The sequence below is a fragment of the Sapajus apella genome, unplaced genomic scaffold, assembly GCF_009761245.1.
Source record: "Sapajus apella isolate SASKATOON/1434 unplaced genomic scaffold, GSC_monkey_1.0 scaffold34, whole genome shotgun sequence".
Taxonomy (NCBI): domain Eukaryota; kingdom Metazoa; phylum Chordata; class Mammalia; order Primates; family Cebidae; genus Sapajus; species Sapajus apella.
In genome coordinates, this window is record NW_022436974.1 from 11,752,174 (window position 1) to 11,771,412 (window position 19,239).

Below are 19,239 nucleotides of genomic sequence, written 5' to 3' on the forward strand. Positions count from 1 at the left end.
TGTAGTCCCAGCTACTCAGGAGGCTGAGGCAGGAGAATCTCTTGAACTTGGGAGGTGGAGGTTGCAGTGAGCTGAGGTGGCATCACCGCACCCCAGCCTGGGCGACAGAGCAAAGCTCCACCTCAAAATAAAAAAAAATAAAAGAAAAAGAAAATTGCCATTAAAAAGTCTACATTTAAGATCATAAAGCATCTAAATATGCCTTATTTCATTTTAGAAATAAATCTAATTATAATTTATTTCTTTGCATATGATTAAGAAACCTCTATTGTTCTACCACACATATATACATACATAAAACGTAAGACATGACAAATTTTTTGTAAAATAGTGGTAAGTCATGAAAGCAGTATATAAAATTGCATGTGCATTAAAAACATAACTATATATTTCCAAATGATTAGATTATTAGATGTGTTTTTGAGACTGAGCTCTTCAGTGTCTTAAAAATCACTTTTGTATTTTACTATTTTTGTTGAATTGGCATGTGAAACTTTTATAGTGGACCCACATTCAAACTTTCACAAGTCCAATTTGAAATGAGGAATAAAGCTATAAACTGTTACTATTACTTGCATGTACACATTGAGTATCCCATATGAAATGCTTGGGACCAGAACTATTTTGGATTTCAGATTTTTTTCAGACTATGAATATTTACATATATGTAATGAGATATCTTGGGGATGGGTCCCAAGTCTACACTCAAAATTCATTTATGTTCCATATATATCTTATATCCATAGCCTGAACTTAATTTTATATAATATTTGAAATAATTTTGTGCATGAAGCAAAGTTTGTCTTAAGTACTATAATGTGTGGAATTTTCCACTTGTAACATCATGTTGCTGCTCAAAAAGTTTTGGATTTTGGACCACTTCAGATTTCAGATTTTTGAATTAGGTACGCTCAATCTGTATTAGAAATGGCATTGCAGTAGAAAACAAATATATGCTTTTTAGTACATATTGTTTAGAAAAAAAGAAAACAAAATAAATTTAAGAAAGCTGCTGTAGCATAAGAGGCAAAAAATAATATTTATATAAATTCTAAATTAATCACAAAATTCAGTGTTTATTGATAATGCTCCTCAATAAATTTAGAAGCAAATAATCCAGCATTTGTTTTTTAACTTCATTATCATCATCTGAAGTTATATTACATATTAATACACCTAATACACACCTAAATGAAATTTTATGCCAGAATGCCAACTAGTGGCTAATAATGTAGCAAAACTATTTGGACTAAAAATTTGCAAAACTAGATCTATTTGTGTTCTAATATAGGCTGAAAGACTTCATGTGCTGGCTTACCAGCAAAACAAAGGCTGGATGGAGACATTCTTTTTTTTTTTTTTTTTTTAATTTGAGATGGAGTTTCACTCTTGCCCAGGCTGCAGTGCAATGGTGCAGTCTCAGCTCAGTGCAACCTCTGCCTCCTGGGTTCAACCAGTTCTCCTGTCTCAGCCTAACTGGGATTACAGGCGCCCGCCACCATGCCCGGCTAATTTTTTTTATTAGAGACAGGGTTTCACCATGTAGGTCAGGCTGATCTTGAATGCCTGACCTTAGGTAATCCACTCACCTTAGCCTCCCAAAGTGCTGAGATTATAGGTGTGAGTCACCGCACCAGGCCAAGAATTCTTTATTATCTTTTCTGGACTCAAATTATTAATGAGACATTTCAGAATTTCATGTTTGGAGAAACAGAAGGCAGAGGGGAATTTATAATTTATCCTATGGTAGGAAAGGTGCATACAAGTAACTTACCTAGGCAAATTTTTATTTGCAGGTGAAGGGTCTTTTTCCAACCAGCTTTCATACAGTGATTTACTCTCAAACCCACCATCAGGGCTGGGGATCTAGAAAGACAAATCAAATACTGGAAATCAGGGATAGAAACAACTATATTTATGTCAAAAGAAAACTATATGTGATTTGTCATCAATTTCTACTTTTAATGACATGTTCATATATATTTATATACATGTATATATAAGTTCCTTTATAGAAAAATTATTTTTGCAAATGGCAAGAAATAAATCTAGCCCAAATTATTGTTCATTCATGATGCCTACCTGTGTTGGAAATTTTGCCATGTACCTAAGATGTAATTTCCTGCTTATTTTGGTGAACTTTTAAAGAGCATTTAAAATTTTTACAATGTCATCATTTTAATGTTTGGCAGCTTAGATTTCTGTTAGTGGCAATATATTGGAGAATAATTCAGATATAACATTTGCTTTTGTAAATTGTTTTTGCCTAATAAGACCTACAAAGCAGTCTTAGAACAATAGAGGTGACATAATTTGAAGCCCGTCTTAACCTTTAAGTCTTGGTTTTGCAGGGCAGGCAGGGTTTAGTGGGGCATTATTCTTTAGAAAGTCTTATACAAAGTTAAAATTTTATGGATTTTTTTTAAAAAGGTCTACATTACCTCAGATTACTACTTAGGAATTTTAAGAGCTCCTATGTGTGTGTGTATATATATAAACATTTTTATTTCTTTCATTAAAGTACTTTTACAAACTTATACTTGCTTTGTCTTTTGACACTCTAAGAAGAGCAGGGCCATGTGATGGAAACATTGTGGGCTGTGGACTGTGGAGTCCATCTGGTCTATTTTAAATCTGGACTACTACACATATTGGTCGTATTTTATTTGCTTGTTTGTTTATAACCCTGATTTGCTCAAAAACAGATCCAAGGCAGACTCTACCTAACTAACTGTGAAAGGATTATAACTTGGTGAATCGCTTCCTCTCTTTGAACCTTAGTCTTCTCACCTGTGAAAATGGGGATAGTGGTACCTTTCTTAACATAAGCATCTGATATTTTCTCTGGCCTTTAGAGAGAGTTGGTTATTCTAACTTCTGTGCCACTATACTTAAAATGTTTTCTATAGATATTTACTACGCTCTGAACTCAGAAGAGAAATGCGGAAAAAGAGACGTAGTTTCTTCCCTCTTGGACCTCACAATTAAATCTAATTGCGATACACACATCAAATACAATTTTTAATACAAAATTATAATAAGCATTTGAAAATAAAATATCAAAGTGCTATACAGAGATGTGGATAGGGGATAGGAGATAGATGTGTCTCTAGGTAAGGCCCTTCTGAGAAAATGGCAATTAAATTTAAGAGCATCTAATAAAGATGTTGGATACTGCCACGTGTTTTTGAACAATTTCCCTGTTTCAATCTCATCCCACTTATTTAGAGGCACAAACGTGTTGCGTTTACTGATAACACAAGCCCACATCAGCCTTCAAGTAGAAGATAACAGTGGTAAATCTGCCTTCTTCCATAGAATAATGGTAGGGCTGGGAAGTGGTCTCTTGCCCTTAGCTTAATATGAATGAGATGGTACTTTATCACTGCATATAGGATCCACAGCTTAGAAATAGCTTTGGCACTGCACATCCTTCCCTACCAATGTGCAGCAGCTGCAGAGATGTTCTGCTCATTTCTAGCCAGCTAACTGGGTTCTATTCTTCACTCTGCTCCTGCCAATTTATAATGGCTGAGAGAGATTCTGTTCCAGTTTCTACATCCTGCTTGGATTGAATTCCCAGTAAAATCCTCTTCATTTTCTTAATCATACTGTCTCCATCTAGTACTAATCAGAAATCACATCCCTTTGACCTAGGCAATCAAGATTAGTTCCCCCCACCCCGAGAGTCAGGGTTTTGCTGTGGCTTGCACTCCTGGGCTCAGATGATCCTACTGCCTCAGTGGGAACTATAGGCATGTGCCACCATACTCGGCAATGTCAGTCTTATCTCAGCTATATGCATTGTCAGAATTGATAGCCCTCCTCTTATTTAGCAACACTTTTCCCCATTTCTTGCTCCAGTAGGCAGCCGCCTTTCTCTCCAAGCTCAGTCTTGTCTCTCATTCCTACCCTATCCTCACGTCACAAATATGGCTTGACTATTTGTGCTAATATATACTAGGATTAATAAAATTGTAATAATCAGTTTATAGGAGAGTAAAAACAAGTCTCTTTTGTCTACTGGGTCTTAGTATGCCCATAGATAAACATTTATCTTTTTACAAAGGGGCAAAGACATCAACTTCTATCAACCGCCAAATTCTTATCATTCCTGACATCAAGGGCAGGGATCATCTCTCTAGGACAGCACAAACCATAAACTCCTGTTCCAAAAAGTGTTCTCTCAGTAAAGATTTTCTTTTCAGCTGGTTTCTATATAAGATGCTTTTATGGAACATTTCAATGAAAGGTTTAAAGACATTAGCTACCCAAGATGGTTAGAGCATTGTCATTAGGAAAATAAGAGGAGTTTCATTTGGAAAACTAGTTTTTAAAGACATTAACTCAAAAAGAGATGGGTAAGACTAAGAAGGATTAGGAAATATTAACAGTACCCAGAGAGAAGTGATAGCTACTTCATATTGTTATCTAAGGCTGACCTTGGAGCAAACATTTTGACAGGACAATTCTTTCACAAGGAACTATTTAAATGATGCTCACAGATATTAAATGAGTAGATTGTAGAAGTTTTAAGGATTCAGAGTGCTTTAGATTTTGGAGCTCTTTTATATCTATAACTCATTTAATATTTATAAAATTATTATTTATAAATTACTGGGAGATTAGCAAGCTTGCAGAATTATTTCCCTTTTGCCTTTAGACTTGCAACTACTTAATGTATTCACTACACTGATATAAAACAATGAACAACTTTGTTAGAAATTCTTTAATTATTTTTTTCATAACAGATTTCTGAACTCCTTGACCCATTTGTTATGCCCCATTTCTTACCATCTTCCCACTATCGCCTTTTGCTTGGCAATGCTGAGCTATCTACAGATCGGGAAATATGTTCTTTCATACTTCCACATCTTTTTAAATACTGTGTCCTCTGCTTAGAATACCCTCTCCCTTACTTCTACATCCCTTCATTTGACAGTCCAAGCATCAGTGACTCTGTAAACCTCTTATGCTCCTCACCGTCCCCCAGCCACCCCAGGATTTCATATTCTCTATTCCCTAACTTTTCTCCATCATACATGGTATCAAATAGTCTAGTGAACTCTGATTCCTCTTTTACCAGTCTGTGTCCTCTATAGACTACAAAGTCTTTGAATTCAGTGACCTTGTCCTTTTATCACTATTGCTGCTATAATTCATTTTATAGAGCCTAACATATAGTGACCACTCAATGAATATTTGTTGAATGAGTGAATGAGTAGCTAAGAGAGTTTTTGAACCCCAGGCCATTGTATTCTAGCTCAGTGTTCTTTCTGTTATATCAAATACCTCTACCAGATAAATACATATTGTAACTATTTACACAATTATTAATAAAGACTATTACTAGAACAAAGAAGCTGGTGATACTGTCTTCTTAGTTATATCATATAGGTAAACAGCATATTACAGATTTTGTTTTGACTTGTTTATATGATTCAATCATGTTCTCTCACCAGCTTAAAACTACCATTCAATTAGGGGAGAACACATATTACTCATTTATCCATTCAAAAGAAAACATACGAAGACACATCTCCTAATATACCTCTTTTGTCAGTTCATACACTAATTGGTAAAGAAGAGGTGTACAGTCAACTCTGAGAGTATAATTGCCTGAAAAATAAATAAAACACAGAATATTATTTCATACTTCTAAATGAGATTCCATTTATGTTTCATTCTAAATTGATTTTCTAATTTTAAACAAGATATAATGATCTTCAAATCAAAGACTTCATTCCCAAGGAATAAAACCGGGTGGAAATATTTCTTCAGGAGCAAGAAGGGCTGCACCACATATATGAATAGAAGAAGGTCTTGGTGGACTTCAGTTGCCAAGGTAACAACTCCCATAGTGATTTTAAGAGTCATTCTATGGCAGCATTTCTTAGGGGTACTTTGGCAAAGGAAGTGGTAAGGCCATAGCATTCGTTTTTTACTTGTTTCATTCTATGCAATAATATATACCAAGACATTAGAAAAAAACATGTCAGTAATTATTATGTTCTAACATTTATTTAAAAATAACTACAATGCAATGACACCCTAGAGACACAAATCTCACATGTCAGATTCAAAAGGAGTTTGCAGTTCAAAAGGAGTAAGTACAATTACTTCAATTTTTTTTTTACAACAAATACAGGAAATATTTCTAGACAAAATATCTGTAAAATATTTCTTCTGAACTATTTCAGCCAAATTCCATTAATATGTCCATAGTGAAAAATATGTGGTTAATACTAGAGTTTTAAGTAGTAATTTAATATAGGCAAATAGTAAATATATTAAAGAAGTTAAAAGCAATAGCTTAGTTATGAATCATATCAGTTCATACGAATCCTAATTATTTTCTCTGTGGTAAAATGAAAAATAAAGGTATTACTGAGGTATCTCATAGGAAGGGGATATCTGAGGTGGTTAATAAGTTAGAATTTATAGGCTTAATGGATGGTTTACTACTCAACAGTAAGTAAAAATTATTTGAAACAAAATTTACTTTATGAAAATTTTACTATAAATTAAAATAAAATTTACCTTCTATAGATGAATCTGAGTTGATATAAGCAATGCTTCTCTCCTGGAGTATTTTGGCATTCTCCTATAGTTGAAGCAAAGTTGTTACTTAATTCACATTACTTACAATTGTGAAACAAACAAAATAAGCAAATTAATTTTGTGGAAAAGTGGTTTACAAATACCTTTCAGAATTAAATATCTATGTCTGCCTGTGACCATAATTTCTGAGAAAATGCAGAAAATCAGTTGGTTAACAACAAGTATGCAATTAATATAAGAAATAAGGATACTACGAAGCAACAGCTACTGCTTATAGCAAAAGCAGACAGCCCTTAGGGAAAAAAATATTTTCAAAGTGTGGTTCCTTGATTCCCTGAATCAGAATATGTAGGGATATGGCTCCCACATCCTAGGGCCCTGCCCTATATCTACTGAATAAAAACTGCTACAAGTGAGGCCTGGAAAATTGTTATTTTAATATTATTTTTTATTTTTTATGAGACAGCATCTGACTCTGTTGCCCAGGCTGGAGTGCAGTGGCATGATCTCAGCTCACTTCAACCTCTGCCTTTCAGGTTCAAGTGATTCTCCTGCCTCAGCCTCCCGAGTAGCCAGGACTACAGGCACGTGCCACCTACGTCCAGCTAATTTTTGTATTTTTAGTAGAGACGGGGTTTCACCATGTTAGCTAGTCTGGTCTCCTGACCTCAGGTGATCCGCCCACCTTGGCCTCCCAAAGTGCTAAGATTACAAGCATGAGTCACTGTGCCAAACGAAAATTCTATATTTTCTAATGGATATAACTAGCAATTGATTCTTACATACCCTGAAGTTTGAGATCCATTTAGAGTGGAAACCCAAGTAAATTTATCATTTCAAAAGTGAGAAATAGAAAATTTCCCTTTGTTTATATTTACTACACATATGGAGAAGTGAAATAAAAAAAGACAAAAAATTAGAGAGGCGGCATACATAAAGACAAAACAAGACACACACACACACACACACACACACACACACACACACACACACACACAAATAGATGGATCCAAGAAAGATAAAGTAAAGCAAGGCTAATTCACTTACACACAGAGGGGAACATGCTGAGAGAGCCCTTCACCTCTCTGTCTCTAGCTTGTTAGCTTTCTAAAATATATTCTAGTAAAAACATTTAAATCTGTGTGTGTTATGGCAAAAATAAAAACTGCAACTTCTTTGCACTTGCTTGCATCAGCCAGGTGATAGTTGACCCCATTATAGAGAACTATAAAATCAAAGGTTCTATTATAACAGATTTATAGTGGAAATAAAGAAAATTCCTTATTTGTATTTAAAGAAGGTAAATATGCTGATGAATATAATCAAGAACCTGGCAAAAAACTGGAAACTGTATTGAAATTGTCTTTTAATGCACATGTTTATAAATCAATGTAAAACATGTTTATTATTTTATATATTAGATTTATGTTCAGCTGCTGAAATTTAAAAAACAGAAGCACATATTTAAATATATTATGTATCACAAGAAATTACACATTTCCAAAAGCCAATGACCTTCACCCACCACAGGAGCAGGAGGAAAAACAGACCTGAACTAATAAAATTTGATTCATCAAATTAACATTACAGTTTCAAAATGCATATTAATAATATCAATGTGAAAATAACAATTCGCAGTGTAAATGTAATCAACAAAGGATAAATGATACCAGACAAGTAACTGTGAGTGGGCATTTTACCCATCTATATTTGTTTGATTCATATTGTTCTTATTATAGTATTTTAAACTAACGTAAGAGAAAATGAATGAGGAGGAAAGCATTTTTAAAACTAAACATAGTGGCAAGAGAGGTGTGCCATATTTTAAAGGAGCTCTATAAAATCTGGACTTTAAATGATAAACAGCAGATGGTGGAGGGAAGGTAAGTACTTACACAGTGCACCTACCTAGAAATAGCACTGGACCCAGCAATCCCATTACTGGGTATATAGCTAAAGGAATATACCATTTTATTATACCAAAGGAATATGCCATTTTATTATAAAGACACATACACATGTATGTTCACTGCAGCACTATTCATAACAGCAAAGACATGAATTCAACCTAAATGTCTATCAGTGATTGACCTGATAAAGAAAATGTGTTACATATACACCTTGGAATGCTACATAGTCATTAAAAGAATGAGACTATGTTTTTCTCAGGGATATGGATGGAGTTGAAGACCATTATCCTTGGCAAACTAATGCAGAAACAGAAAAGTAAGTATCACATGTTCTCACTTATAAGTGGGAGCTAAATGATGAGAACACATGGACACATAGAGGGGAACAACACACACTGGGAACTTTCAAAGGGTGGAAGGTGGGAGAAAGGAGAGGGTCAGGACAAATAACTAGTGGATACTGGGCTTAATAAAATAAAATTGGGTGATGAAATTGTCTTTCACTAGTAATATCACAATATTAGTTTCATAGACTCTCAAAAATTACTACATTTGAGTTATAGGTTAAATATTTCAAACTAAGTTTTTCCAAATCCTCTCTTCACTTACTTTTTAAAATAGTTTTTCCAATAATTTTCAAAATGCTATACATGTGAAAAACTAGGTGAAGTTAAGGTAGAGGTAAAGATGAAGAGAGAAGGGAGCCAACATTTACTGATCACTTACTGTGTGGGTTAAACGAGTTAAAATGGATAAATCACAAAGCTACTGAAAGACTCAACAGAATTGGCCAGGCATGGTGGTGGCTCAAACCTGTAATCCCAGTACTTTGGGAGGCCGAGGCAGGTGGATCACGAGGTCAAGAGATCAAGACCATCCTGGTCAACATGGTGAAACCCTGTCTCTACTAAAAATACAAAAATTAGCTGGGCATGGTGGCATGTGCCTGTAATCCCAACTACTCAGGAGACTGAGGCAGGAGAATTGCCTGAACCCAGGAGGCGGAGGTTGCGGTGAGCTGTGATTGCGCCATTGCACTCCAGCCTGGGTAACAAGAGCGAAACTCCGTATCAAAAAAAAAAAAAAAAAAAAGACTCAACAGCATTATTATTACAATTATTCTTCTTCTTAATACATGATAACACTCTTCTAGAAGAGATGTGATCACAAATTGTGTTTATGGAGCTTAGTATTGCAGAAAGAGTAAAAGTTTACCACTGGGTCAAGGCAGGCCGGAAATGCCAACTAAAGAAATCAGCTCGTGCAGAGTTGTTGAACAGTATGGCAAATCCCCATGACACAGTTTACCTGTGTAACATACCTGCACTTGTACCCCTGAACTTAAAATAAAAGTTTTTTTAAAAAGTATATGCTTATCTTTTACAATTAAGAACTTAGAGATTACTTTACAGAGAGACTAAAGGAAGAAGATGAAAGAAAAGGGGCCTAGGAGAGACCCTTAAATATAAATAATTAAGAGCTAGTGACAAATGACAATCAATCATATCTGAAGAAAATAAACCCCACCTCTGAAATTGTAAAGCAGGCCAATTTATTAAAGTAATTCAATTCACAGAATTATCACTTTATATTTAACAATGAAGCACCTATCTGTTGTAAATGCTAAAGTATACTTATGGTTGCCATTTTACATGGAATCTGTAAATGCGAAAATATCATCAACATATGGCCATCTTAATAGAACATCTTTTATTTTCTCAGATGGAAGAAGTCTAAAGAAACTTCAAAAACTTAAAAATTAGCTCCAAGAATCTGTATCAGTTTTTAGATAATTCCCTTATCAAAAACATCTTGCCAATTTTGATTACTTTCTGAGCTTACTGATTTTACTTATTTTTTATAAAACAAATACAAATGGCAACTATAATATTTTGACAAGAGACAATAAGTTTGTTTGTAGTCTAGTAATAAGAGGTTATTGCCAAACTGATGTGAAAGTAAAAACAAACCATTTCCTAAATTCTCGAGTCATTCTCCAAACCAAAACTATATTAGGTAATGGAATGTATTTTTGATCATCCCGAGATACGCGTGTGTGTGTGTGTGTGTGTGTGTGTGTGTGTGTGTGTGTGTGTGAGAGTGTGTGTGTGTGTGCATGCGCGTGTATTTATATTTATATACATGGTCCCTGTTGACCAAGAAAATAATAAGAACCTTCTTTGTCTTATTTACCTCAGCCCATTCTGTGGAACCCAGAAGTCCAAATTCTTCTGCATCCCAGCTGGCAAAAATGATAGTTCTTCTAGGTCTCCAGCCTGTAAGTATTGTCAACACACACGGTTAGGTACAGCTGCCTAAAAATAAAAGAAAATTAAGTAAGTCACTTTTTGTCATCACCTAGAAAAGAAAAGTTGTTTACCTTTACTCATCAGTTTTCCAAAACTCCGGACAATTTCTTGCAAAACAGCAACCCCACTGGTTGGGTCAACAGCTCCAAATACCCAGGCATCCCGGTGACCTCCCAGAATAACATACCTGTCTGGAAAATAGTATATTAAAAAAAAAAACCCTACAACTTTGAATACATTATAAATAATTGTAATTTATGTTTTTAAATAAACATCCCCTTGCTTGAGTTTTCTGTATAAAAGACAAGAAACACTATAAAGTCTTTGTTTAGAGTTGTACAATTTTCCCCAAAATTTAGTAGTTTCAAATCAGCCAAAAAAAAAACCCACATCAATTGCTGACTACAATTTATCTTTACTTACTCTTTAATTTTTGTAAAAACAAAATGTTTTTAAAAAATTATCTGACTCACCAGGTTCCACAGATCCTCTGATAGTCCCAATTACATTGTAAATCCTTGTAATTTTATTGATGTTATGAACATGCATTCTAACCTTCCTAGAATTTGAAAAGGAATAAATTACTTACCACAGTGAATTATGTTGAGTTTTTTACAGTGTTTTATTACAAAAAAACTATTTTCGTAATAGTGCTTTATTATGAAAAGCTGTGAAATAGCATCCCACCACCTAAATTCAATAATTGCTGACACTGTTGAACCATTTGCAAGTAAAGTAGACATTATGCAAATTTACTTCTAAGCACCTAAGCATGCGCCTTGAAGTCAAATTGTAAAAGCTGTTTTGTATTATTTTCTCATAGCTATATTGTTATTTATTTGAAATTCAAAAGAGTTTATTATTCAAAATATCTTAGATATTTATTCTAAATTTTAAAAATAGACCTTACAGAAACAAATAAGACAGTCCATTATGTAATAAAGAAAAAAAGTATAAGCATGTTATTTGAATATATCTATTTATATTTATATTAAATCCTAGATTCAGTAATTATCTTCATGATTACGGAAATAGTATGTAAGTTTAAGAGCTGGCTTAGTGTCATCTATATAAAACAGAAAATTCTGTTGTTAAATGAGAATTTCGGAAGCTCCTGCTAAAATGCACAACTATATAATGACATGTTTCTAGGCCATCCTTGTTGATTCTGATTTGGGTCAGTCTTTTAATATTCATTCATGAGTTACAATCAGCCAAATTAGAAAACTAGGGAAAATACAATCAAGCTCAGCCAGACAGGAAAAAAAACTGTTACTTGCATTTTATGAATCCAAAATAACATGGGAAATTGCTACTTTCCCCAAGAGAACAAAATTAATCTTCATTTATTCGAAGGGTAGGGAGATCTCAGTTGTTTCTAGTTTGTAATCATGTTTTAATGGAATAATGAATGAGCTGTCAAAACTTGTATATTGTTAAGAACAAATTCTGGCTTCCTCCACCCCACTAAAATACACTGTGCTTCTGATCTTTAATCCATTTGTAATATTCAACTAAAAGTACCTCAGAGTAAAACTAATCGATGGGTATTCTCATTTTTCATTTTAAGGCATTAAGTGCATGATTTCTTTTTGCTAGCAACAGATAAAAATTAATAGCAGAAAAGCAGAAATATTGTTTAGCATGTGTCTCTAAAAATATAAGCCTTGGATACATGATTAGTAAGAAACCCAAATTGGTTGGCGTTGCGTCATTAAATGAAGAAAATTAAGTAAAGAACAATGCAACATATGAGGAAGGAAAAGTTAATATTAGTCTGAACAAAAAACACAGGCTATCTGCTAAGATTCTCAAAGTGGTACATTCACATCTTTAATCCTATGTCTTTCTCGTTTTTAGTATTTTTGAGCTCCAGAAGAATATTTATTTGTCATATTATTACTTCAAACTCATCATGCTTCAAATAAATTGAGCTCTAGAATGCAGGCTCCACAGGGAGATTTTTGTCTGCTTTGTTCACTGCTGAATCCCCAGAACCCAGAATGGTGTCTATGGTATAGGAAATGCTCAATAAGTATTCACGAAATAAATGAATATGATCCTGTATGGAAAACTGGGAAAAACTTTGGCTCATCCATTATTGTCACCTCTACCTGTCAGTATCCTTAACTAGACTATATTACAGCCCTGTAGACAAAGAAGTTAACTTGTAGAAACATGATAGTAATGCAAATAATTCAAATCCACTGAAATGCACAATCTGTTTAGTGAAGGTCTGCATTCCTTTCCTCATCGTGGAAGATTTTTGGGGGTTCCACTTAGAGGTACAATGGATTCATTTTGCAGAACCAGGTATAGGCAGCTTAAACCCATTCTTCGTATCTTCTTTTGGCTCTCACACGTAAATTCTAAGCAACAGCAGAAATTTAACTTTGCTGATACTCTGTATCTTTAGCTTTTATTTTTTCGCTACTGATTTTGTGTTTTATGTTTCTGCTTTGCTTAGGGCAGATTAAGTTATTCCTCACTGGTGGCAACAATGATTGGGAATTTGCCCTTATGTCTTGTCATTTGATAATATCGGTAAATGAATTACTGGATTATCAAGTTTTCTGTGAGGTAAGACGTGAGGAAAACCAGTTTTTAGTTTTGTGGTTGTTTGTGTATTTGTCCACTTTGAGTTAAAACCAATAGAGAATTCTGTGCTCACAGTGAAGGAGCACAGTTTTTTTATATCTAGACCTAGGAATGTTTATGATGTTGAGTTTACTCTTTGTGACTAAACTTGTAAAACTGAAGTTATATGTTTTCTCTGTCTGTTATGTTTCTGTTTGTAAATCAAAAAGCCTTTATCTTTCATTGAGTAAGTTATGTTTTACTTCCTCTGGAAGATATACACAAATTTGATAATAAAGTCTCTTAAATTAAAAGAATACTGTTCTGATTGAATTTTAGAGATAAATAAACACATATAAATCAAACATTTCTAAACTTACTATAAAACAAGGAAATTGGACTTCTAATACTTTAAGCTTTCTGGAATAAGAGAATTCCTACAGAAACTACAAAAATATTCTGAGAATCCAAATTCACATAGTCAGGGTAAACTGTTAGCAAACAAGACTGATTTAATAATTTTGGTTTAATAAAAGCAGCCATATGATTAATCAGTGCTACATTTCCCTCTTCTATTACATTTCAGGCAAATCAAACTTCTTAAAGTTCTGATCATGCCATGCTATTCGACAACCCTGTACAAACAAGCTGATTTCTCTAGCTGGCATTTCCTGTGTGCCTTGACCCAGTGGTAAGCTTTTACTCTTTCTGTTAGAATAAATTTGATAACACACAATTTGTGATCACATCTCTTCTAGAAGAGTGTTATCATGTATTAATAAGAATAATAATTGTAATAACAGTTCTATTGAGCCTTACAGTACCTATGTGATTTACCCATTTTAATTCATTGAAGCCACACAGTAAGTGATCAACAAATGTTGGCTCCCTTCTCTCTTCATCTCTAACTCTCCCTTAGCTTCACCTAGTTTCTCACATGTATAGCATTTTGAAAGTTATTTGAAAAACTATTTTAAAAACTAGGTGAAGAGAGAATTTTGAAACACCTAGTTTGAAATGTTAAACCTGTAACTCAAATGTAGTAATTTTTGAGACTCTATGAAACTAATGTGATATTACTAGTGAAAGAATTAAATTTTTCATTTAGTAAGTACTTTTTAAGTAATTTAAATGATCAGTTGTTTAGCAGTGAAAATGGGAAAAGAGATAAGCAAAATGTACCTAGTAGAATAGTTATCTCAACATGTTTTCATTAAAAATATAAAACTTTTTCAGGCTATTAAAGTAATGCAAAATTACCTGAAAGAATGACTCCCTGTAAAGCCAGGTCCAATATTATAACTCACATTAAGGGCTCCCTTCCAGCTCTCATCTGGTGGAGCGATTCCTCCCAAGTGGCTGTCAAAATAAAATGAAAATGGCAGAAAAAGGCTGAGTATCACAATTTCTAAGGATAAATTATAAAGTTTGATGAGAATATTTTATTCATATATATAAGAATTATTTGTCATTTACTAAGTGCCAGGTACTGTCAAAAATCTCTCCCCTTGTGGAATTCATATTCTAGTGAGAGTCATACCAAAATCAGTGTACAATACATAATATGTTAGTGATAAGAACAAAGAAAAAATAAAATAGTGATCACAAATGGCAAGCCCATCTCCTTATGTTTGACCTTAATTATGTGGGAACTTACTGAATCCAAGAAGTCTTAAATACAGGAAATTAATGGCTGCATTAACGAGAAGAAATTAATTTGTAAAGAAGCAGCTGATTACACAGTAGGCACTCACACAATTATTAAGTTGTAATAATCATACAGGCATTAAAAATGAGAGTTGGGAGATATGTAAAGAAATATCAGTTATAGAATACAATAATAATTGTTTGCTATATTCTAAATATGGTATTAAGTATTTTATACATATGATCTCATAATAATTCTATCAAGGAGTAATAGTTACTAGCATCATCTTACAAATAAAGAAACTGAGTCAGAGAAAGTTTAAGTAACTGGTCCAAGGTCATACCTCTGGTAAGTGGGGGACACTGTCATATTCTTATACTGAACATCGAGTATAAGTATCTAATTAACACCTATGAAAATTCAATTGCTTGATAAATCTCCAATCAGAATTATCTTTGGACATAGTTTGGTATTTGAGAATTTCATTTGTAGCAAACAGAGCAGTATTTTTAGTTTTATTTCTTAGTCACTAAACTGACTACTTTTCTAAAATAAAAATACAGTTTACTCTGTTATTCCTACAACAGGACTTATTTAGTTATAAAACTTTAAGTTTAACATAAGAATGCCATGTAAGTTTTTGATGAGAAAACAGGCACCTAGTGCAAAATATCTTAATCTCATAACCAACAAGAAAACTATACCGTAATAATATTTCTGCATCATTATATCCAATAGGATGTACAGGTATTTTGGGGATTCCCACTCCTTCTTCAACATCAAGTCTGAAAGTGTATTCTAAAACATCAAATGCATAAATGAAAACAATTTAAAAATCTGAGCAAGAGATATACAGGAATATTTTGCATTACTATTGCAGATTTGCTATTCATTTGCAATTATGCCAAAATTAAAAGTTCCCCCAAAGTCAAATAATTATTTTACTTAATACATTCTATTTAATAAATCATTTACATTTTAAGGTAGAGGTGATCGTTTCCCAAAGTTGTTTTGACATTTCACATAATTCTCTTGACGTTTACAAGAATATTTTAGTTCCTCAAGGATCTCCTGAATCCCTCTCAGAGAAACTTTATTAACCAGATGCTTAGAAAGTGTGTCCCAGATTCTGAAACTATAAATAAATGGAAAAAAAAAAAAAAACAAGGGAACGTATGCACTCTTGGGAATAAATGAGAAACACCGTATTCAAATAGTAATGTCATATATTATTATTCAAGGAAGATTGAAAAATATTGCCAGCCTTAAAACCTCACTGGAATTGTGGCTTTTAGACAGAGTTAAAGGGACCCAATTTACCTTCATGCTTGAAACACCTTATTTTTAATTCATCTTATTTTATGTAAATGAAACACTTAAAAAATAATAAAATGTATAAAACAATAGTTCTATCATGAGATTTTTATTATTTAAGTAGCTTCACAAGATAACTGATGCTGAAACAAAAATTTTAACAATATAATTACACAGTAAATCAGTAAGTATATAAGACTTTAATAACACTACTAACTTCACCTAGTTGACATTTATAGAATACTCCAACCAAAAACAGAACACACATTCTTTTCAAGTGCATATAGAATATATTAGATAGACCATATTCTTGGCCATAAAACACATATCAGTAAACATAAAAATCATACAAAGTATGTTTTCTGACCTAAATGGAATAAAATTAGAAATCAATGTTAGAATGATACCTAGAACATCCTCAAATATTTTAAAATTAAATAACACATTTATAAATAAACCATGGGTCAAAGTAGAAGTGAAAAGCGAAATAGAAAGTATTTGGAACCAAATAAAAATAAAAACACTAAGCCTAGGCAACACAGAAAGACCTATCACTAAAAACAAACATTAAAAAATTAGCTGAGCATGGTAGCACATGTCTATAGTTCCAGCTACTTGGGACACTGCGGCAGGAGAAACACTTGAGTCTGGGAGTTTGTGGTTACAGTGAGCTATGGTTAGACCACTGCACTCCAGCCTGGGTGACAAAGTGGAATCCTTATCTCCAAAATAAAATAAAACCACAATAAATTAAAATCTGTAGGATGGAGCTGAAGTAGTGCTTATAGAGAGAGGTATAGCACTAAATAATCCATCTTAGGAAAAATGTTATGCTTCCGACAAATGACATCAGATTCCACTTTCAGAAACTAGAAAAAGAACAAATAAAGGCCAAAATAAGCACGAGAAAAGACGTGATAAATATCACAGCAGAAATCTAAGAAACAGAACTGGCTGGGTTCCTGGTAGCTCATGTGTGTAATCCCAGCACTCTGGGAGGCTAAGGCAGGAGGGTTGCTTGAGTCCAGGAGTTTGAGACCAGCTTGGGTGGCATAGCAAGACCTATGTCTATTAAATTTAAAAAAAAGAAACAGGAAACAAAAATAATGATAATCAATGAAACCCAAAGCTAGTTACTTGAGATCAATGAAACTAACAAACTTCCAATAAGACAGATCAGGACAAAAGGAGAAAAGACTAAATTGCTAAGAATGAAGAATGAATCCATCAAAAATGAAGGATAGAATATCACTCTAGTACCTGCAGACAGAAGAATAGTAATAAAATATTATAAACCACTCTATGCTCATAAATTAACAACTTAGATGAAATGGACAAAAATCTTTGAAAAATACAAACCACCATCGCTCAAGAAAAAACAAACAAACTACATATATATATATATATATATATATATATATATATATATATATGAAAGAAATTCAATTTGTAGTGAAAAACAGTTCTACATGAAAAACTTCAGGCCCACATAGACTCCTGGGGAATTCTACCAAACATTTACAGATAACATTGAACCCATTCTTTATAAACTCTTGCAGAAAAGTAAAGATAAAATAGTTCCCAACTCATTTCTAAGAGGCCTGTGATACCAAATGACACAAAGATTTTGCAAGAAACTAAATCTACTAGTTAATATCCCTCATGACCATAGAAAGAAACACAGTTAAGAAAAAAATATCAAAAATTCAACAAAATATAAAAGGATAATACATTGTTACCAAACAGGTTTTAGAATGAGATGGTTGGATTAACATTAAATACAATAATATAATTTGACAAAAGTAAATAATAACATATGATCATCTCCACATACATAGAAAAAGCATTTGCAAAATCCAATAAATATTCCTAATGAAAACCCTCAGTATATCAGGATAGAAGTAAACTTCCTCAGTGGGACAAAAGGAATCTGTTAAAAAACTAGAGCTAGCATAATATTTAACAGAGAAAGATTGGATACTTTCCCAGTTCAAACAAATAAACCAAAGATGTCTGCTGTAACAACTTCTATTCAACACTGTACTGGAGTACCTCCATAAATTGTATGTGAAAAGAAAGAAAGAAGAAAACATTGTCCTGGGGTTCTAGCCAGTACAATCAGCCAAAAGAAAGACAAAAAGAAAGAAAGAGAAAAGAAAAAAAAAAAAAAACGAGAGAGAGAGAGAGAGAACGAAAGAAAGAGAAAAGAGAAGAGAAAAGAAGAGAAGAAAAAAGAAGAGAGAGAGAGGTGGCGGGGGGGGCGAGGAAGGAAGGAAAGAAATGCATCCAGGTTGAAAACCAAGAAATAAATTATCTTCATCTGCAGATGACATAATCATTTATATAACAGTGCTGATAGAAGCTACAAAAACCTAGCAGAATCGATGAGTTTTACAAGTTTGCAGGATACAAGACCAATGTATTTCTTTTAGAAATAGAATAGTGTTTGTTTCCCAGTAATGAAAAATTGGCATTGAAACTTTATAATAGCATAAAACTGAAATGTTTGTGAATAAATCTGACAAAATGTGTGCATGATTCATACAGTGAAACTATAAAACTTTCCTGAAAGAAATTAAAGAATGTAGTTATATTTTATTTATGGATCAGAAAATTCAGTATTGTTAAGATATCAAGTCTCCCCAGATTTACCTATAGATTTCATTCAATCTCAGTCAAACTCTCAGGAGGCTTTTTGGTGGAAATTGTAAATTAATTATAAAACTCACATGGAAAGGACCAAAATTAGACACAACTTTTTGAAAAATAGAAGAGTTGTAACCTGGAAAACTTACACATCTGTTAGAATGTAAAATTTAAAAGACTGACATACTAAATGTTAGTGAGGACGTAGCAAATAGAACACTCATACATTGCTGTTGAAATACAAAATGAAACAACTTCAGAAAACAATTTTAAA

General features: G+C 33.2%; 1 protein-coding gene and 1 long non-coding RNA gene across 3 annotated transcripts in view; one reads left to right on the forward strand and one right to left on the reverse strand.

The window, feature by feature from the left end:
* Positions 1-1,611: 1,611 nt before the first annotated feature.
* The window catches only part of NAALAD2 (N-acetylated alpha-linked acidic dipeptidase 2), a 41,083-nt gene continuing 23,455 nt past the window's right edge, over positions 1,612-19,239 (reverse strand). For both annotated transcript variants that reach the window (XM_032295799.1, XM_032295798.1), the window contains 8 exons: positions 15,710-15,803; positions 14,618-14,716; positions 11,254-11,339; positions 10,852-10,971; positions 10,665-10,747; positions 6,541-6,604; positions 5,552-5,619; positions 1,612-1,866 (listed from right to left, as the gene is read on the reverse strand). In XM_032295799.1, the coding sequence (XP_032151690.1) occupies positions 1,771-1,866; positions 5,552-5,619; positions 6,541-6,604; positions 10,665-10,747; positions 10,852-10,971; positions 11,254-11,339; positions 14,618-14,716; positions 15,710-15,803 (710 nt within the window). In that variant the 3' untranslated portion in view covers positions 1,612-1,770. The remainder of the gene's footprint in view (positions 1,867-5,551; positions 5,620-6,540; positions 6,605-10,664; positions 10,748-10,851; positions 10,972-11,253; positions 11,340-14,617; positions 14,717-15,709; positions 15,804-19,239) is intronic.
* LOC116563212 lies at positions 5,907-13,371 on the forward strand. Its single transcript, XR_004274283.1, has 3 exons — positions 5,907-6,106; positions 10,670-10,749; positions 13,253-13,371. It is a non-coding gene; the product is annotated as an uncharacterized LOC116563212 (long non-coding RNA).